The sequence below is a fragment of the Strigops habroptila genome, chromosome 6, assembly GCF_004027225.2.
Source record: "Strigops habroptila isolate Jane chromosome 6, bStrHab1.2.pri, whole genome shotgun sequence".
Taxonomy (NCBI): domain Eukaryota; kingdom Metazoa; phylum Chordata; class Aves; order Psittaciformes; family Psittacidae; genus Strigops; species Strigops habroptila.
The window spans coordinates 11904268-11924774 of record NC_044282.2 but is presented as its reverse complement, the minus strand read 5'-3'; the positions used below and the strand labels follow the sequence as shown (position 1 = coordinate 11924774).

The window sequence follows — 20507 nt, the reverse complement described above, 5'->3', positions numbered from 1 at the left end:
AAAAGCGAGGTGTTGGTAATGGAGAACTGACCGAGGGGTCTGGTCATTTTGGGAATCACATGAAGGAGGGAGCAGTTTCTCACATCAGGTGCTGACATAATGCTTTCATCTGCTCTGGGCCATGGTCAGGTGTGAAAGCCCAGGCACAATGCGGCCATTATGTGCACAGTCTGAAATTACCTTTGTTTGGCCTTTCTTTCTGTTTTTCCTCTTGCTTAGACTCACAGAGTATACAGTAGGATTCAGCAATAGTGTTGTTTAGAGCAGGAAATGGATTGTAGGGGCCCTGGTCAGTTGACTCAGGCAGGTATTGTGTCTCACTACCAGATAAACATAGTTTTAACGTAAGAGTTCTTTCACTATGGTTGTTCTGGTTTATGTTCTTATTTGCTTGTTTGTTTTTAATTTTATTTTTATTAGAAATACTAAAACTGCAGAATATTTTGTATGAAACTGGTATACCTTCTTAATTCTTCCAATCAAATGGCTGCCCAGGGTTGTTAAAGTGTTTTCAAAAGTTGTTTGAAAGTATTTTAGTGGCTATTGCATCATTTTAAAGCCTTTTAATCAGATCCTTGGAGCCATGGTGCATCACGCTTTCTGCCAAAACGATCTGTCAGGTTTCACTTCTGCTGTGAGAGCCACGCCTGCACAACTCAAGGTCAAAAATGGGATTATACAAGCACAAATTTCAAAATTAACCTGAAATTTAATGGCTCCGCTGACACCTACTCACGCAAATTGCTCACACCAGCTGTGAGTAGGTAAATTTTGCAGGAATAACGTAGCCTTTGAACATCCTCTACAGTTGAGGATTCTGTCCATGCAAATGTAATTGTCACTTTTTATCAAGCGTATTCTTTTATCAAGGGCAGCAGTGAGGACAGTACCCAAAGGAACTACAGAACAGTACATTTTATCATCTTTCCAAGTTTGTGCCTTGAAAAAGTCAGCTGCATCTGAGTAATGTATATTGTATCTATAGGGAGAGAAAGGAACTATATGCTGTATTTAGATAGATATAGAAACTGCAAGATAATGAGATAACAGATGAAAGCAGCAAACATAACAGAATTATACCAATAATAATCAGCAGTATATTGATCTGCAGAGAGATGTAACTATCTGTCTGGGTGCAGTGTATGTCTACAAACAGAGGCATTTATCTTGTAGCAAACAATCAGTAGAGTGAGAGAACTCATAGGTTGAGATAAAGACAGTTTAATAAGTAACACAAAAGCTACGCATGCAAGCAAAACAAAACAAGGAATTCATTCACTCCTTCCCATGGTCAGGCAGGTGCTCAGCCATCTCCAGGACAGCAGGGCTCCATCACATGTAGTGGTTACTTGAGAAGACAAATGTCCGAACTCCAAATGTCCCCTGTTCCTTCTTTTTCACCAGCTTTATATGCTGAGCATGACACCATATGGTATGGGATATCCCTGTGGTCAGTTGGGGTCAGCTGTCCCGGCTGTGTCCCCTTCCAACTCCTTGTGCACCCCCAGCCTGCTCACTGGTGGGGTGGTGTGAGCAGCAGAAAAGGCCTTAACTCTGTGTAAGCGCTGCTGAACAGTAACAAAAACATCCCTGTATTACCAACATTGTTTCCAGCACAAACCCCAAACACAGCCCCATACTAGCTACTATCAAGAAAATTAACTCTACCCCAGCAAAACCTAGCACAATAATAAATATAGTTAACAAAAAAAACCAATATAGTTTTGTATGCAAGACCAAATCATAAACAGGATAGGGAAACATGTTAAATGTTAAAATGAGTTTTGATCCCATAGCAACTGAAGGATGTGATGTGTTCTAGAATTCCTGCCTAGTAATATGACATCCTGTGGAAATGCTTTACACATAAAAATATTTATTTGGTATCTTCAGCTACTGAAGTCTGTAGAGAAATACATATATACAGAGAGCAAGAACTGGTTTGGTAAAACACCAGTGGAAACACTTCATTTGTTTCCAACATCTTGGAAGCAGTTGAATGAAGGACAATTAAAACAATAAGCAGGAAAGATTAAAACTGTTAATTATACACATTTAAGGACAGCAACAAGCCAGGGAACTTAAAACATTTGCAAGTATTTGGAAGAGTAAGGGTCAAGGCTAACAAGTGTTAGTTGGAAAAGAGGATAGAAATTAAAGTCAGAAATGGAAACACCAATCTTGGTATCAGAAGTTTTTGGTGCTGTAATTGGCCTCCTAAAAACTGAGGGAAGCTACATGGCATGCAGCAGTCTGAATGGGCTGGATTATGCACAAGGAGGAATTCTGTTTTGACAGCAGTATAGTTTGCTTTCCACATTTGCATGTACGATTATTATTTTCTGTCCTGTACTTGAACCTCCTGGGCATTGCCATCACCCTCTGAAGGTTTTCCAGCTCTTTCTGTGCACCATGGTTGTACCACTTGATCCATGCAGAAACCATGCTCTTGACTACCTCAGATAATATCTTCCCCTGCTCACTTCCTCTTGTGAGGCACAGTTGCACTTCTGTCTTGTAGGCAAAGGAAACCCTAAGCGTGGCTTCTGATACCCCACGTGGGAGGGTTCACAGCCTTACAGACCTCCTGAATGGGTCTACGTGCATGGGCCAAGCAGATGCATTACTTCTTAACAGTTGCCAAATGAATACCGTTTCACTACCCATATTATTACAGGTGCTTTTGTTCCGTTCTTCTGCAGTATCTGTTACTGTCATAGTCCTAGGCCCCAAAAGTGCCCAATGTAGTAGATGGATGAGTAGTTTGATTGACTTCTGGGACATTACTGGAGTGGATAAATGTAGTGAACATATCCTTTTGGCCTATATGAAAATTCTCAAACTGTCTTCCATTACTGTTACCATCTGTGAAAACATTTCTGCAAAAAAATAATTATATTTTTAATTATCAAAATGACCTTGTAAAAGCACTTCAGCTCAAGATAAAATGCTGGTGCTCTAAAGAAAATCTTTCTGTGGTAGCTTATAGTTTTATGCCTTTGATGGTAAAAGTGACTGAGCTTTCATTCACTGAATGTGCATGCCTTTGCAGGCATGTCTGTGCTTGTTGGAGATGATTGCCTTTAGGATTCTGGATATCAAAATGACTTTCTGACTCATTCTATACGGCGAAGTATGCAATAAAAGATCCCAGTAAGGGTTGGGAGTAGTAATGTTTGTGCAACCAAAAAAATAATTGAAAAAGCATTTATACAGTAGGATAAATTATAAAATGAAAGAAAATTTCAATTTCCCAAATTACAGTTTGGGCATGCAGACAATTTAAATCTTGTTTTTGCTTGAGGCAGAGAGAAGGTTAAGCATTCAGTGTGTGCATGTGTATGTCCTGATAATTTATATATACAGTGGTAAAATAGACAAATAAACTTTTAAATGAAAGGAATAAACAGATGAAACTTGCATCGCAGATACCTTACACATCCTACTATAAACTTACAAAATACTTGGTATTTGTTGTCCTATCTGTACAATTGTGGAGATGGAATGCAACTGTCCATTCTCCCAGAATGATGGTCTCACACGGCTATGTACTGCTCTAAATAGATCATTGAATTTTGTGTGTAGATCAAAGGACAGATATGAGTTTATATCTTGACTGCTGGTGTGATGTCGTATACTGATAATTCCTGTAGGAACTGGTTGTTTGGTTGTTTCTGTTTGCCTTGAAGATTCTCATAGCACAGCTGTTATTCAGACGTATAAATTGATACAAAGCTCATTTTGAAGTATTTCGGGTCACTTCGGAACAAGGGCAGTACTAACACCTGGGTACCTGACCTGTATTTTATTTATTGTAGATTTGATTCTAAATTATGTTTGGGATTTCAGTATTTAAACTTTTAAATACATTTGACAGTATGTAATTGTGATGTAGCATATTTCTCATATCGAAAAAAACAGAGGAAGCAATGAAGTAATGTTGCCTGGTGGTTAATGTCATAATAGGTATTTTTCAAGTTGTAAGCAGTGATTTTTACACCTTTCCAGCATTTTTATTGGACAGATGGTCATTGATTTTATCTCACTGACCAAAAGGCAGGTGGAGGAAGGGCTCCCAATTGCTCTTATCTGGGGATATAGGAGTTTTGTGCACTGGTGTCTAGCCCTGCAGCTTTGAGAGGTACTCAGCAGTACTATTTGCTGATGTGGAAATAATACAGCTTGGGACTTGGGTCAGTAGATTTATTATGATTGTTACAGTACAAAGATAAGTTTATAGTTTCCTTGGTCCCACTTCATCTGCCACCTCATTTTGCTGTATCAGATCTGTTTCTATGAGTCAGTAGGAAGCAAATGGCAATATATATGGGAATTAGTCTCTTGACCCTTTCACCTCTCAGTTTTCATAGACTTACCCTGCGTTTTTTAGTACTTAAATGTCATTGGATTCAGTTAGAGGACTTAATTGCTCTCCCATTTTTAAATATGTTTTCAAAATATTTAGATCAGTGGTGAAATTGTTGGACAAAATAGCTTTTCAGTTGTTGTGTCATGATTTTAAAACACTACAATTTCCAACTGATTAGTTTTATAGATGCTGCTCCTCGTATCAGCAACAAAGTCTATTGCAATGTGTGTGACAAGATTTGCTAATTATTTGAGGTATTTGGACGAAGTGTCAAAAGAAAGTTCCGGCAGAAGTTTGTTTTCCTTCGCTGTGGTCTAACCTAGCACTGCTCGTGGCAAGCGATTACATTTTGGTAGCTGTCAGCATTGGTACAAAAAAATTGAACACTCATCTCCGTTTAATGGGACAAGATACCACACACATCTTAGTCCAGCATTACCTGTTAGTTTCCCAGTATTGGTGTGGCAGCAGCTGTTGCTGGAGGTTGACTGTTTCTTGTTAAAACATCTATGACTCTCCTACCTGTTTCAGAGTTGGGAGCTAAAATGTCTTGGTTTAGTTTTAGTACTAGTACTTTTGAATGGCTTAACAAGGTGATCTTATAATGTAATTTAAGTTGTGACAAAAGTATAGTGACAACATCGTTCAACATTAAATTGAGCATTACAATTACAAGCATTACAAAAAATTGAGTAGGAAAGGTTTGCTTTCACTTTCAATAATTTATCAGAAGTGATGCAAAAAAATTATGAAAGTTAAGCCCTTGCTGATTCAGAGGTCATTGTCTAAAAAAGTTTGCAGGCTGAACCTGAAGATTTGCTTTTTGTCAGTGTGGTGGAACAGATTTTGCATCAAATATTTGAACACAATTCTTAGCCAATACTTGTGGAGGTAATTCAGGCAGCAATAATAAGAACTATAACCTTTATAGAAAATAGGAGCCACCCAAAAGTTGTTAAATATGTGGAGATACAACTTTAAATGGTAACTTTGAGTTTTAAACTATTATTTATTTATGTATTCTTTTACTACAGGCATAGAGGTTGGATACTTGAGCTGAGTGTCAGGGCTTCTCCCACCTTCTCTGGAGGCAGCTAGGTAGTTTTGGCGGCAGGGGAGGAGGCAGAGGAAAGCCAGCATATCCACAGCAGAGATGCTGGGAGTTTGCCTGCAGTGTCTCCTGAGTACTCATACGTCCTGGGACCTTTTGTGGGCAATTCTCTCCATGTACTTGTGGCTGGTGCCTCCACAGAGGTTTGGGTGGAAAGGAAGGTGGACACTTTTGTAGCTGCCTCCTCCCATTCACCAGTCACACCAACCCAAGCTCTGCAAAGTTACGGGACAGGGTTTGCTGGCCCTACTGAATTGTGGGTTATTGTCTTCATATTATAGGAAGGGCATCAGTGTGATTTAACCAAGAATAAATAAGAATGACTTTGTAGACCTGCTTTTGGCACTGCCTGTTGCCTTCCTTCCAAATCTTGTCTCTGAATATGCTGCCTATGAATATACTATAGGTCAGTTTTCCAGTATGTTGCTGTTAGTCTAAACAGTGTGGTATGGTAGTTGCTTAGGATGGTTAGATGCTTAGGTTAGGTAGCTGCTTAGTTGCTTACATCCAAGGTAAAAAAAAGGTTTACCTTCTCTATTAAATGCACACATACATGAAGGGAGAAAATTGGGGGGGTATTGAATTCTTAAAGTATGGATTAGAGTTTTAGGTAACACTGGAGGTGTTTGGTGATGGTGAAATGCTGGGAAATGTGTGTCCAGATTGACAAAGAAGGAGTTCTGGGAAAACTTACTGTATGTTCCCTAAGCTCTGGTCAGGAAGACCCTAATTTAAGGAACTCTTAAAACCATGCCTAAAATTACGTACGTGTTTAATCTTCATTGATGTGCAGAAATACTGGCAGAAATCAAACCAAGGAAAAGAATGCATGAAGTCCTTACTGCTAGGTGGGATTTTTTTCTGATTGTGTAAGCCAAGAAACTTCTTTCGATGTCTAGTCGTCACAAAAAAGGTACAGATATTTTTTGCCTTTTTTCAGGTTTTGGGGTTTTTTTTAGACTCTTTTCTCTGTCCCCAGTTCTAAAGGATCATAAAGGCTTTAAAAAAACTAAGGTGTTTTGGGGGTTTTTATTATGAAAAACCAGTTCTTTTTAACAGCTTAAAAAATGACATTGTGTTGCAAACATAATGTACTGGTTTGGCTGGTTTTTGCCTCCTTCCTTTCAAAATATGCTGCTGTATAGTCTCCTTATTTATAGATGAGAATACAAGTAGACTTGGGGATGTTTGGATAAACTTCAGTGCATGCTTCTTTGTATGTGTGTATGTGGTGAAAGACGATGTAGATATAGGAAAAGCATTACCAAATAAACCACCTTTTAATCTGCATAATGTGTCCTATAATGATTGGTTTACATCCAAAAAAGGGCAAAACTTACTTGCAAAGTGCATTAAAATGCTATGAAAATGTCATCTTCCATCATGCTCTGTTAAAGCAATTATGCTACTCACTGTAATCTATAAACGTAGGCAGTTACAGGGTGCAATATTATTTTTACTCTAGGCAGGAATGCACAAGAGAAGATGTACTTCTTGGCCAAAGATGCTTGCTCCCAAATTCGTTTTAGGAGTTGAACATAAGCATCTGGAGGGTCTGTGTACCCAGTAGTCATGAAGGGACCTAGTCTATCAAGGCTGTCTCATTGTCTATGCACATGTTAATGACATTGTTTAATCAGGATGTGGGTCTCTAAATAAGGTTTTAACAGCCTAAGTTTTGGTTAGAAAATGTTGGCATCTATAGGTACGGAGCTGTGGAGAGAAATAAAAGGTTGCTTTGTACTTCAGCTTCTTAAGAGTTTTATGACTGAATCCTATGAAACAGGTTTTCCATGGAAAAAAACACTTCATGTTTCTTTTTAGGTTTTCTTTCCTTCTGTCTATTTCTCCTTTTAATAATTGAAAACTACTGTTCATTATTTACATAAAACTGTGTCTCCTGAGTCTGCTTTCTGTAACCTTTCCCCTCGGAAGAATTCTAGGAATTTGCTGGCTTTCCTCAGGGGGATCGTGGCCATGTTTTATCTGAGACTTCAGGCTAGATAATTGGTAATTTTTATGAAGTAACTTACTATGTTTAAATAGTTGCATTTAACCTCTGCATAATTTGCCATTTAAGCACATTTTGAGAAGTCATGTAGGTAGGAGAATATGCCCTTTCATTCAACGTTCTGCCTTCTTGGTAGCTGGCAGTAAATCGCCACATGCAAAGTGGAGAATGATAACGATGACGATGATAATAATAATAATTCAAACCCCCAAAATGCTCTGAAGACAAGATATTTCAGCTGTTTTTCTAAGGCTTTTCCACTTTCTCTTTTTCTTTCTGATTAAAAAAAGAAAAAAAAAAAACTCAAAACCCAAACAAAACAAAAAAAAAAAAACCCCAACCAAAACTGAGGACGTGTCAGAACCGGAGGCCTCAAGCATAGTATAAAATGACCCCATCGCAAACCTTCAGCATTCCTCATCCTTCCCTCTCAAGCTGCTAACATCAGCCAAGGCAGCACGCAGGCTTGGCTGCTGCCAGCACAAGCTCCTTGGCTCTCCCCCTTCCTCCTCCCCTCCCGCCCTTCTCTGCTTGCCAGTACAGTCATCACTGCTTCATATTAGGCACCATTGCAATTGTTTGAAATCTCAAGTACAAGAGTTGTCAGTGTGTTCCTTTGCCTCGTATCAGCTACTAAAGGGAAAGATTTGGGAGGGACGGGCTTTCTTCAAGGAGTACAGGTTTTTCTTTAGGATGAATTGCTCAGTAGGTATTTTGTCTGTAGTATTCACAAAGAAATTACTTGAAAGTGGCCTGGGACAGTACATGGAGTTCTTTAACTCTAGATGGAATTGTCTTTCCTAGAGAGCATCCTGAATTACAGTGTCTCACAGATTCATTTTCTAACTTTCACTTTCACGTCCATCTGCCATAGGATATTTCAAAGATGGTTTGGCTGCCATTGAGACTTGGAGATCTGATGCCACAATGAGGACTCACACACGGGGAGCCCCAAGTGTGTTTTTCATACACGCGGTTTGCTTCGCCTTTGCCTACTGCGCCAGGGAGGACCCGGACACGATGGTTCCTTTTGTCAATGCCAACTATGACAGCTACCCCATGCTCTACTTCTCCAAAGGGGACATGGAGGCTCTGCGTCTCCAGGCCACCACCACACACAGGCACATTGCGGCTCGTCTGATTGAAGCAGTACAAACAATGCTGTCAAATCCCCTGGAGTACCTTCCTCCCTGGGACCCGAAGGAGTTCAGTGCTCGGTGGAATGAGATTTATGGCAACAACCTCGGGGCCCTGGCGATGTTCTGCATACTCTACCCTGAAAACATTGAGGCCATCAACATGGCCAAGGATTACATGGAGAGGATGGCGGCTCAGCCTAGTTGGTAGATTTTTGTCTTTTTTTTTTAAAAGTTGTTCTTACCGTATAAACTGCTTGCACTTGGAGGAGTGAGTGGATGAGTGAATTGCTTATATTATTTCATTTGTTCTAACATTCACTTTAACAGCTACTAACTTGCTGAAAGCATTGACCCCCATCTGGATCAGCACTGACACTCAGCTTTTCACCTTCACTGGACTTACCCTGTTACAAATTAATGCTGAAAGAAGAATCATGACCCTTTATGGCCCACCCTAATTGCTCTAAGGTGTAAAATACCACTAAAAAAAACCCAAAACAGAACAAAAACAACAACAACAACAATCCAAACCCACTCCGTATCAAAAGTCAGGGTTTCACATCTGATTTGTAGCGAGAAGTGCTGAAAGTGTTGTTATTTAATATATTTATTTTTTTCCAGACTTGTACGTATCTTCTTCCTAGGAAGAATTCAGGAAAGGGGGGCCTGGACCTAGGAAAAATTTATAGGTGTAGGTGAAAATGACACTTGAGTTTCTGCAGCCTGCTGTAACATTTGTCTGAGCTTCAGTTCAGACTTGCAGCTCTGCTTGGCTGACTGGTTTTTGGGCCTCTCCTTAGGACATACTAGGACATGATAAAAATGGTTGTCCATCTGACTACTGGAACTGCCTAATTAACTTGCATTTTCGTAACCACCATCTGCATTAAACTTAACTAAGATGTGAGTTGTCATCCACAAGTTACTCTGTCCTCAGACACACTCTTTCTACGGGGACAGAAGCTAATCTCACTGTGCGAGTTAGTCTAGCAATTGAGACCCCAAGGTCTCTCTCCTTCTCCCCATCTTCCTTTTTCAGACCCACCAGCAATTTATCTCCCATTTTTTGTCTCAGGCAGACACATTTCCTCTACACCCCCTGCAGCACTTGCCACTCAGTGCACTTTGCAGACTGACCTAGGGTTGCTGGCACTGCAAGGAGGTCAGAGAATGGAAAGATGGCTTTTGCCTAGGGCAGTGAGGTGGAGCTGCGATAGGGTGTTGCGCCCCTCTTGTCGCAGCTGCTGTTCTACAGGTCTGTGGTGGCAGCAGCTCAGCAGAAATCTGAGTCACATTTCAAGTCAGCACAAGAAGCAGCATTAGCTGTTCAAGCAGTATTCATTGCTCAAATTACTATTCCTTACCTTCTTTAGGTTAAGACCAACTAGTAGCGTCCTATAAACAGCATCCATCCACGAGCTGTTGTTGGAATTACGCTGGATTTGAGCCAGCATAACTTGGGATCCATGTCCTTCTGGTGGGCATGATTGAAAAGACATTACAGTGTTGGGGTTCCCCTATACTAGGTATTAAAATATGAATGCCACAGAAATACAGGAACTAGAACAAAAGAATTGGTGGGAGAGAGAAAGGACACACTGGGCTTAAGTTACTTGCATGTCACAGAAGAGAGGACACATGGGAGTTGGGAAGAAAAGTATTGCCACAACAGGGTGGTGGTAATTTCCAAAATATTCCACTGGAGCACAGGAGTACAAAGCTTTAGTCTTACTTTCCTCCAGAGGAACCCTGTGTTTCTCCTGGCACACTGGCAGAGGGATAGAGTGGTAGAGGTGAATCCAAGGACGTGTAACCATCTCCAGCAGAACCTACAGACTGCTCCAAAGTCAATACCTTCCTTCCTAGTTTCATTGTTCACACTCTTTCCTAACTTGCTGTGGGTAGTATAAACACATAGTTACATGGCCATCTGTTTTAATGGAATAACAGGAGCAAGTGCTGTTTTGAGTAGTAGAACTTACTTGTTTCTTGGTTTCTGATGTCTCTCTCACTGTCTCAGTAACCTCATTTCAGTTCCTTGTGTCCTATGATTCCTGCCCTGGGTTAATTGTGGTCCCTCGGTCCCTTGCTATAATGCTCTCCTTTGTCCCAGCTCTGAACAGATATCAACAGAACTGAGCAAATACCGTATTTCCACTTGGCTTTGATGATACTTACCTGCCCCAAACTCCTGTTTTTCTCAAGCAAGTATCTTGTGTTACCTTGGTAAAAGAGAAGCCGTGCTTTTTCCACCTTTCCCTTCTGATGTAGACGTGTCATTCAGCAATCAATCGAGGATTAATCAAGGTTCTGTGCTTTGCTAAAGCAGCATGTGCAATGCACTTAATAGGGAAAGTACATAAAGAGGAAATCAGAAACATAGGCAATAGGGCTGGGGTAAGCTGGCCTTTGCAAAACCTCCAACTGGTCAGCTTTTCAAATGCTGTGACAGAAACATGAATCTGGTTTCCATTTTGTTTTTCCATAAGAACTTACGGCTGAATGCTGTCAACATCGAGTTTGCACTATAGCACCATCAAGTGATGGCGGTAATATAGATCCCTCTCCCTTGTCCAGCAGCGGTTTTCAGGAAACTATGAATGCAACATCTCTGTGGCATGTAATACTCTGCCTGGCTCTGTTCTAATAGGTCAGCAGGTTCAGAAGCTGAAGGAGGGGGCCAACAGATTATGTAAATCTGGTTTTCCTAAGAAACTCAGCTATCAAGTACCAGAAAACATGTTACTGCACACACTTCTCCCCTTAGGGTAGGACTAGGAGAACAAAAATTAACATGGCAAATAGGAGAGTTATGGCTCTTATGGCATCTAAACCACAGTGTAAGGCTGTACATGAACTGTTCTGACAATGTCACAGTAATGGAATTTAAAAAACCCCCACATCGTCCAGTCTATTTAGGCATGTTTAGTTTTCCTCAGACTTTGGGGAAAACTATCATTCTGGGTCATATATTACAAATGTTACCCTTATTAAGTAATTTGAGGTCACATGTGTTCTGATCAGGATGGTGGAAAGAACTAGCGGTTTTGATGTTGCTCGGGTTTGGAGCTTTGAATGTTAAAGCACTCTTCTGCCAAATCTCCTTATGTCATCAGTAAAGAGGGCTTGTCCAGAGAGGCATTAATAAGATAAGTAAATCAGAGGAACTTTTCTCTCTCTAAACTTCCTCTATAATGTAGGTGCCCAGACTGCCATGTAAATTGCCCAAAAATGGTTTTGTCACTAACAGAACTTGGAAAGTTAAATCTGGTGCTCATATAGGTTCCTTGTCAGCAGCTCGATTCTTTCAACAGTATAATCTGGATTTCTTTTAACTTTTGCTGACATGACATTGACTCTAAAATAGCTCTAGAATTAAAAGAAAATAAAAATCCAGTTGGATGAGTTTCTTCTAATTTTTTGTGGCAATATTAAATAAAATTTAATCCTTACCAGAAAACAAAAGTGGATTTTGGTTATGTGTGCAGTAGCTGGATAAAATAAATACAGTTTAAAGTGTCACTGATTATTTGTCCCAGAATGCCAGAAGATTAAGACTGACATTTTAAATTTCATCTTTACATTAGCGAGAATCCTCAGTAGTCCAAATATGGTTCAATATCTCAGGATACAATTATGAGAAAGTCTACTGGTAATTGATATATACATGGAAGAGGCATGTAATTAAGCACTTTTGTCTTTTCTCATCTTTTACAATAGTCATTTTATATCACATAACAAAGTACATCCTTCATTGCGTTCCCATTCATGTAGGCTAACAGAGCTTGAGCCGTTTGTCATAACAGCAGATGTTGATAGGCGTGCTGCTCATAACAGAGCATCTGTAATTGCTACATCCTGGAATAGGTTTACATTTTAAAATAAACAAAAGGGCAATGGCTAATAGCTAACTATAACAATCACCCAAAATAATATGGGAACGGACAATGTTTTGGAGACTAGCAAGAGCGGGGAAGCAGAGTGCATTAATATTTCAGTAAAAATAGATGGACTTTAATGGTTTTGCCTGTAAAAATTAAAAACTGGTGTTAAATAACTCACTTGGTTTTCCTGGGATTTGATATCTAGATGCTGTCTAAAGTCTCAGGGAAAGTTTGTCCTTGTATTTGAGGCGTATTATCTTATTTTACAGAGAACAGAGGATATAGACACATTCTCTGGCATTTTATCTCTGACTGGCCCCTAGAGCACTCCCTGCCAGAAGTGCGTTTTGGCCGAGGGGATCTATGCTCATGATTCTTTCCATATGCTGCCTCAGCCTGCTCCCGCACTGAGCGGAGTGATGTAATCGGAGTCACACATTGTGCAGAAATAAGAGTCCAGTCAGATTCTGTGTTTTGGACAAAGCAGTGAAAAATTCTCGTCTTTGCTGAGCCCGCCTAATAAACAAATACCATATAGGTTCACAAATTCTGCACCCTTCTTACAGCAGGAGAGATGTCCCCACGTGCAATTGCCAGAGAAGAAATTTCTGTATTTTTTTGTTTGCATTTGTTTTGGGGCTTTTTCTCGCACATAGTTGACGCACTGTTTTTAAAGACAAGTATGTTACCAATGTACAGTAAGGTGTGGGATTTGACAGTAAGCCTGGCTCAGTGGGTTTCATAGGGGAGATAATTACTGTCAAGCATGTGCAAACATTCCAAGGAAATAGTAGCAAGTAAGGAGAAGCTAAGGGAAGGCTTCAGCATTACAAATCTGTAACCTTTCTGCTTTTTCTTGTTAAAAAGCAATCCTGTAGCCTTCTGTTAGTCCCTGTTTATTAAAAGTAGTGGAACAGGCTGTAGAACTGCTGCTGCTAGTATCCAGGTGGTGCTTGGTGTTGGACAATATGGATTACAAAGTAAAAATACATAAATATAAATAAATGTGTAGGTAAATGTATAACTAAAATAAATCCGTATGTGCTGAGTTGAGATAAAACAAGTCTCTGTGCTGACACCATAGATTTAGGGCATCAGCTTGACTCCCAATAATCCACCAGCAGTCACCTTTAAAGAAAACTTAGGAGGGTTTTATAAGACTGTGGCATAGAAGTTAGCATAAAAGAAGCTTGATATGATGAGATAGTCTCCTACAGGGAGGAAGAAAAAGAAAAGGAAGGGTAGGAGGATGAATTTGGTATCTGGAATATATATTATGTTAGTAAGTGAAATATCAAACCCTCATGCTGGGTTTATCTTTTTCATATGTAGCATTTAAAATTAGAAATTGTGCATGACTGTGAAATTAAATGTCCAGCTGGATTTGAAGAGTTTCTTTTCTACCTTCTTTTGTAATTGATAGGATCTCTAGGAGATAAATTGGCACTGAAGTTCAGTGGTAGCTACAGGGAGCTCACTTTCTGGCATGCCTCGTATAAAAATTTTCTACAACAAGAGCTAATCTGTTGAAATAATAACTAAATTTCTGTGTCTGCTTAATATGGCACCAAGAACTAATGAAACAGACTCAGTTCTTGTTTATTAATGTGTCAACACAGAAGGATCATAATTGACACTAAGAGTGAGCCCAGTGTGAAAAGGACTCTCTTGTGATCAAAGCCAAAAATGAGAGAAGAGGGTCTGAAAGAAGCTTCAGAAGCATCGGAATGATGATTATAGACCTATGGGGAAACAGATAAAAAGAGGTTAGAAAGTAGATGAAGGTTTCCAAAGGAGTAAAGTTTCAGTTGCCTTCTCAACACCTAGGCAGTACAACCCTACTTTTATAGTAAGCTCTTAAAACTTCTGAAAAATGTTGAGACAACATTTTATGTTGCCTTTTTTTTCCATATTGATATGAATGTAGCCCTTTCCAATTAACCACTCCAGGTCACAGGCTGTCTTCCTGTGACCTGAGCTGCAATGAACCCAAGTGTGTCAGAGTGGCTGCTGCTGAAACACAACTCTAAAGAGATAGGGCAAACTTGTTTTGTTTTACTTTGGACACCAGAAATATAAATCATCAATTTTCAAGGTTGTTTTTTATTCTTAGCATTTTTGTTGTTGCAAATGACTGAGCGCTTAGGTTATGCAGATAATGGGGTTTCTGTTTTGGCAGCCAAACAGAAAAATGTGGAAAGGGTGAAAGTTGAGAGGTTGCTTTGGATGAAACAGATTTTTTCAAGGATTTTTCTTTTTTCTTTCCAAAACAAAAATTGGAAGATACTGTTCCATTAGTGAAGAAAATACTCTATTTGAGCACAAGAAAATATTTTGTTTTGGAAGCTTTGTTAAGAAAAATACTGAAAATTTATTCTAGTTTATAAAATAAATGTTGGTGGTCTCGTTCCGCTTGGTAGGTATACTCCCTCTTGGTATGTATACTCCCTATGGCCACAGAAGAATATTTCTCTCCTTTTGCTCACTGGAGGCTTAAAGCTGTATCTCCTTCCCCCAGAAGTGGGTCAGAACAATAGCAAGAGTCTGTGGAGTGCCAAGGCATTGCCATTGGGAAGACTGTACAATTACACAATCGATTTCAGGATCAAGAGGTCAGTTGGCCCCATTACATGACACGTTTATATCCACAATTGACATATAATGTGCATTAAACTCTACCATGTTGTTAGCTGTCTAAGATAATTGCATTAAAATGTACTAGAGGGCTGTCCTTCAACTAATTTTAACCTGTCTTTAGAAAAGACTGATTTCCTTTGAATTCACCTAGTAAGACTGAGAGGTTCAGTACTGAGGAGGGAGTACTGACATGCTTCCTTCAATCGTTAGCTTAATCTGCCCTCAACCTCCAGGAGCTATTCTGCTGTAAGTAATTTGTCATGGGAGTGTTTGGAGCATTAAACTTCAAGATGTGGATTACTTGTGTAATATATGTGTCAGGATGTGCTTAATGCTTCATTTTGCATGCAGTGGTGCCATATTACTTATTGACCTTGAGGCTAGAAATCAGATCTCACACTGCCTGGAGGCTATTCTGTTTCTCAAGTTAGAGAGGGTTGTTTTCCTATTTGCTTCAACGTGATTTTACATTCTGGATACAAAATGAAATAAAGGCAATTCTAAACATCCCACAAGCCATGACCATGGAACTCAATTAAGCATGAGAGTTTGATTTAAATCCTGCCTTGAACTAGGCAGAGAGTATTTTTTTTTCCCTCTTGGCTTATATTTCTTAGAGAAATGCTAATATTTCTTGCTTCAGTAAGGAAATAGTCATTAGTAGAGAGAAATGAAGGAAAAATACAGACAGCTGTTTCTGCTGGGAGAGGAGACATCAGTAGCATCAGGAATGTTGTCAAGAAATTGAGAGGTTGTGCTAATTTTACTACAATATTTCTTGTTGGTTTTGTTGTTGTTGTTGATACTGATTTTCACTTCCCATCCAAAATAGTATACAATCAGTATATGTATTTAGAGCACAGAATCACATTTGGTGGAAGTAGTATGTACACTTCTAGCCTTGGACATGCAGTGCATGCCTGATGGTTCTTGACGTCATAAATGGATGACTAAAGAACTGGGTCTTAACTCCCTCTTCAATTTTGTTCATTGCAGAAGGTGGCAAATCTAAAACAGATAACCGTGTTGCAACATGCAAAAATTCTCAGCACATGTAGGAAAACCATACTACTTGTACATAATACCAACCTTATCCATGATGTCCTTATTTATCTAGTTTCTTCATGGAGGATTTATATCAAACTCTAAATGTTTAAAAGAAAGTAACAAAAATATTTTATATGATGCAGATGAAGAGAAATTAACAGAATACCCAGGCATCTATTTGTCCTGTGCCATTCACAGAGTTTGTCCAGACAGCAGTTCTTTGTGCAGAATGATTCATATGACTTAGGATGTTTACTGATTTAATCATTAGGCATCAAACTAATTCATCACTTTTGCTCTTTTATAAACCTTCTCAAGTTTCCAGATACGGACCTCTTCCAAATACAGATATAGGTATAGAAGTATAAAAAAAAATACTTTGGGGTTTTTTTGTACTCTCCATAGGGATGCATTTATGATTTAGCTGTTATTTTTAAATACGTTTTGGAACTTTTGGAACAGTTGTCTGCTAAAAGTGCTTATGTTTGCAACTAAGTAGTTGTTCTATACTAAAGAATCCATTATAGATGTTTTTATTTACTTTGGATTCCTTTTTGGTAACATCTGATACCTTTAGAAGACCAAAGAGGCTAATGCAGCATTGAGGTAATGGTTACTTGCTGTCTTTAGACACGGTTAATTGCTAAGCTGAGGTTCATACTATCTGATGTTAAGTTTTACTCCTGAGACGCTTAGAAAATAGCTGTTTTCTGCCTGTTTTCCAATGCAAAGCATTGGCATGTTTTTACCTATTTGTAAATACACACAACTCTTCTTCAGTATTTCAGAGCAGAGTAGTTAATAGATTGTCCTGACAACTTTTTTCACATAATATGTTCAATGCAAGCCTATGGTATAATGCTTTCCCACAGTTTATCAGCCAGGCTGTTTATCAAAGCTGACAGTAGAGATCCATTTGAAAAATGAGAGTGTAATTTAGATACAAAAAGCATTTAATGCTTGCTACTTGACCATTCTTCTTGTGAATCATGTTCCACACTGTTTGGTGTACATTGCTTGTTTCCATTGAAATTCACTTAATGGAGGTGCCCTGATTTATATCAGCTGAAGAGTTACTACTTCAAGAGAGCTTCATTTTAAGAACGGATGTTGACTGTGGTTTTGTATGTTTAGAAATGAGGGTCTTTAAATTGTCATCTTTAATCTTCTCTGTTCCTTGTGTGCATCTCCTCAGTTAAACTCTGTACAAGACTTACTATACAAATTGCAATTTGAGGGAAGTTACAACAAAATTACTTTGTCTAACCTAAAGTGGGTAACTGTGCCAGTATGTAGGCTTAGGATGCCTAACATAAGGTTTTTTACACTGAAGTTGTTTTGGTTTCGGGAGGTTTGATTTTTTAAGAAATCAACAACCTAAATGCAGTTATAACTGGTTGATTTAGCACCTCCTGTGTAGAAGAGTACTTTCTATTTTATTAGAAGTGATGCCACAGAGACTAATATACACTTTTATACTATAGAATTTGAAATGGAACATAAAGCTAGCGTACATCTTCAAAATGAATGTTACAATAAATCAGTTCCACTGTCAAATCTCATTTAAGATGAAGGCATGTAAAGATCATTAAATAGCTTTAAGCACATTCTAATTAGCAACTTGTAGGCTGTTACAGGGATACTGAACTTTAAATTAAATGTTTTAAATTCTTTCACTGTTTTTTTCTTCCCCCCTGATGTATAGCTTAGCCTCACTTTGTAACTGTTCCAGGCAGAGGCCTGTAAAGTGATACTTCCTGTACCCATTTGAACTCCGATTTCTGAATGTGCAATAGTTTAGTGGAAAGCAAAACTGAAAATACTTTGGAAATTAGGATTCATGATATAGCTGGGTAAAGGTATGTTCATGTGTCAGAGGATTTCTGGTAGCAATCATGGTGCCAGGGTGTTCCATATAATCAGCATAGAATGCAACTTTATATTTACATACGTGACTACTACTACATTTTAAGAACTTTTTTCAGTGATAAAGAAAGATGAAAAAGCAGAAATAGGGATACAGAGAATTAATTGAGATTGACAGATAACCAGGTAACTCAGATTTTCAATGCTTGTGCCTCAGTGACACAGTATAAATAAATCTGGAGAATTAGAAGATTTGCTTGCCCAGTTCAGCTATGTTTTCTTCCAGTTTACCTGGAAATATGGAAAGAATGAGCATCTAGGAAAAGCATGTAAATGTTTTGGGTTACAGGTCTGTATTTTTTTGCATGAAAATTAAGTGAAAACATAAGAAATTTTCCTATACCTGGCTGGAAGTCTTCACTGGTAAGTTTAGAGTTTGGACCAGAAAAACAAATGACAGGGAAATGTTCCTGACATTGACCACAGAGAATGGATGTGGAGATGATGAGTAATAAATGTCTAGAACTTTTCTCCTGATGCTTTAACAGTTACTTGTTACCACACTTACAGCTGTCTGTCTTACATTGTTCACAACCATTTTCTGTCAATGCTTGTCTGCTAACCAGGAAAAAATATTGTACAAACAAAATACTCTAGTCCAATAAAAACCCTGGTTCAAATCCTGCTGATCAATGCTGAATGCATTCACATATTTAATGAAAAATCTGTGAGGTAAATATTTCATTTAAAAAAAAAAAAAGGAAAAATAAATGTATAACTTCACTCAGCAGAAGACGGGATTGTAGCTGAGAGAAGGTGAACATTTAAAAGTGTTGGAAATTCAGCTAATCAAATAGCCTACAGAGGCTTTCCTTACATACAGGTGTGAATGTGCCAAGTTAATTTGATTTTTTCCAGTGATGTTAGAAATACTGAACTAAAAGTTAAAGGTCATTTTTCTCACTCATACATGTTGTGTTTTACCATAGTTGCAGTGCCCTGGGCTGATGGTAATAATTTCTAAGTAAAAGTCAGTCATTCATTCGTGCATTTTGAATGTAAATAAACGTTTCCAGAGCAGAATGAGGATTTTTTTTTTAATCTTGCTGTTTTGGTATGTCTTGTCATCTGGTCACACTACTGCTTATGTGAATTAAGATGAAATCATATTTATAGAGTCACAGAATAGTTAAAGCGGGGAAGGTGCATGTCTTCAGGAGCACAACACAATTTCCACTGATTGCACTCTCTTATCTCAACAATTTAAAATTCATTTGTGTAATAAAAAATATATTGCAAAGAAAGTGAGAGAAAAGAACAGCTATGAAAACAACTGATGTTTCTTCAGTTTATCAAAGATTTTTTTCACTATGTATTCTTTCGCATTTCCTTTTCTGTAGAACTATGGCCTTGAAGTACTGTAAGTACTGCAAAACTAAAGTCTTTGATACTCAATAAATGCTTGATTTAAGAGAAATATTTGTTCTACACTACCTCTACCTCCACCTCCATTATGAATTTTCTTGGTACAAATTTACTATTTTGCTAAGTTCAGTGTAATCATTGGATACAAGCGTGTAGTTCCTATAAAATAATTTTGAGTAGTGGCATCATTTTACCTCTGTTTTGTGTTAAACACTGGAAAGAAAAAAATGGTATCAGAAACCTGGTAAGTAGCTTACTACTGTGTTAAAATTCAATGTGAATTGCCTAACTTCAGAGATGCTAAGTCATACACAACTCACAGTACGGTCACAGAGCATAAGAAGTAGGTGAAAATTAACTGGCATTCTTTCTTTATTGACAGGCTAGTGAAGGATGCCCCATGGGATGAGGTCCCTCTCGCTCACTCCTTAGTTGGTTTTGCCACTGCGTATGACTTCTTGTACAGCTATCTTAGCAAGACTCAACAGGAGAGATTTCTTGAAGTAATTGCCAATGCCTCGGGATATATGTATGAAACATCATACAGACGTGGATGGGGCTTCCAGTACCTCCACAACCACCAGCCTACCAACTGCGTGGCCCTGCTGGCAGGAAGCCTGGTTCTGATGAATCAAGGTATGTGCTAAACCATAGGAACTTTTTTCTGAACTATATCAACTCAATCAGCTGTTTATGCAGCAAAGTTCAGGAACTGATAGAAATGCTTCTGAGAGTACAGCAGTAATGGGTTTGCTCTTTTGCTGCTTAGAAGAGTTTAATTTACTGAATAGAAAAAATGTCTGTGGACAGATGTACATGGTACATTATATATGCATATATACCCGTGTATATAAATTCAATTTTCTAAGTGAGTCTGAAATTCTTACGTCACAGTTTGTAAGAATTAAAAATCCCCTTGTGTATAGTGTCTAGTCCAGATTTACGGGCAGGGTCTTCCAGGGTAGATTATCAGTAAAGAATGATGCACTTGGTCTCCTTACACAACACGTTGAGAAGG

General features: G+C 38.6%; 1 protein-coding gene across 9 annotated transcripts in view; it reads left to right on the top strand.

Moving 5' to 3' along the window:
* The window catches only part of DSE (dermatan sulfate epimerase), a 34115-nt gene that overhangs the window by 3514 nt on the left and 10094 nt on the right, over positions 1–20507 (top strand). For 6 of the 9 annotated variants that reach the window (XM_030489737.1, XM_030489735.1, XM_030489738.1 and 3 more), the window contains 2 exons: positions 8366–8834; positions 19872–20125. In XM_030489737.1, the coding sequence (XP_030345597.1) occupies positions 8419–8834; positions 19872–20125 (670 nt within the window). In that variant the 5' untranslated portion in view covers positions 8366–8418. Of the gene's footprint in view, positions 1–7832; positions 8835–19871; positions 20126–20507 lie in introns of those variants that run through there. The other 3 variants (XM_030489740.1, XM_030489741.1, XM_032920009.1) reach the window with 3 other exon arrangements.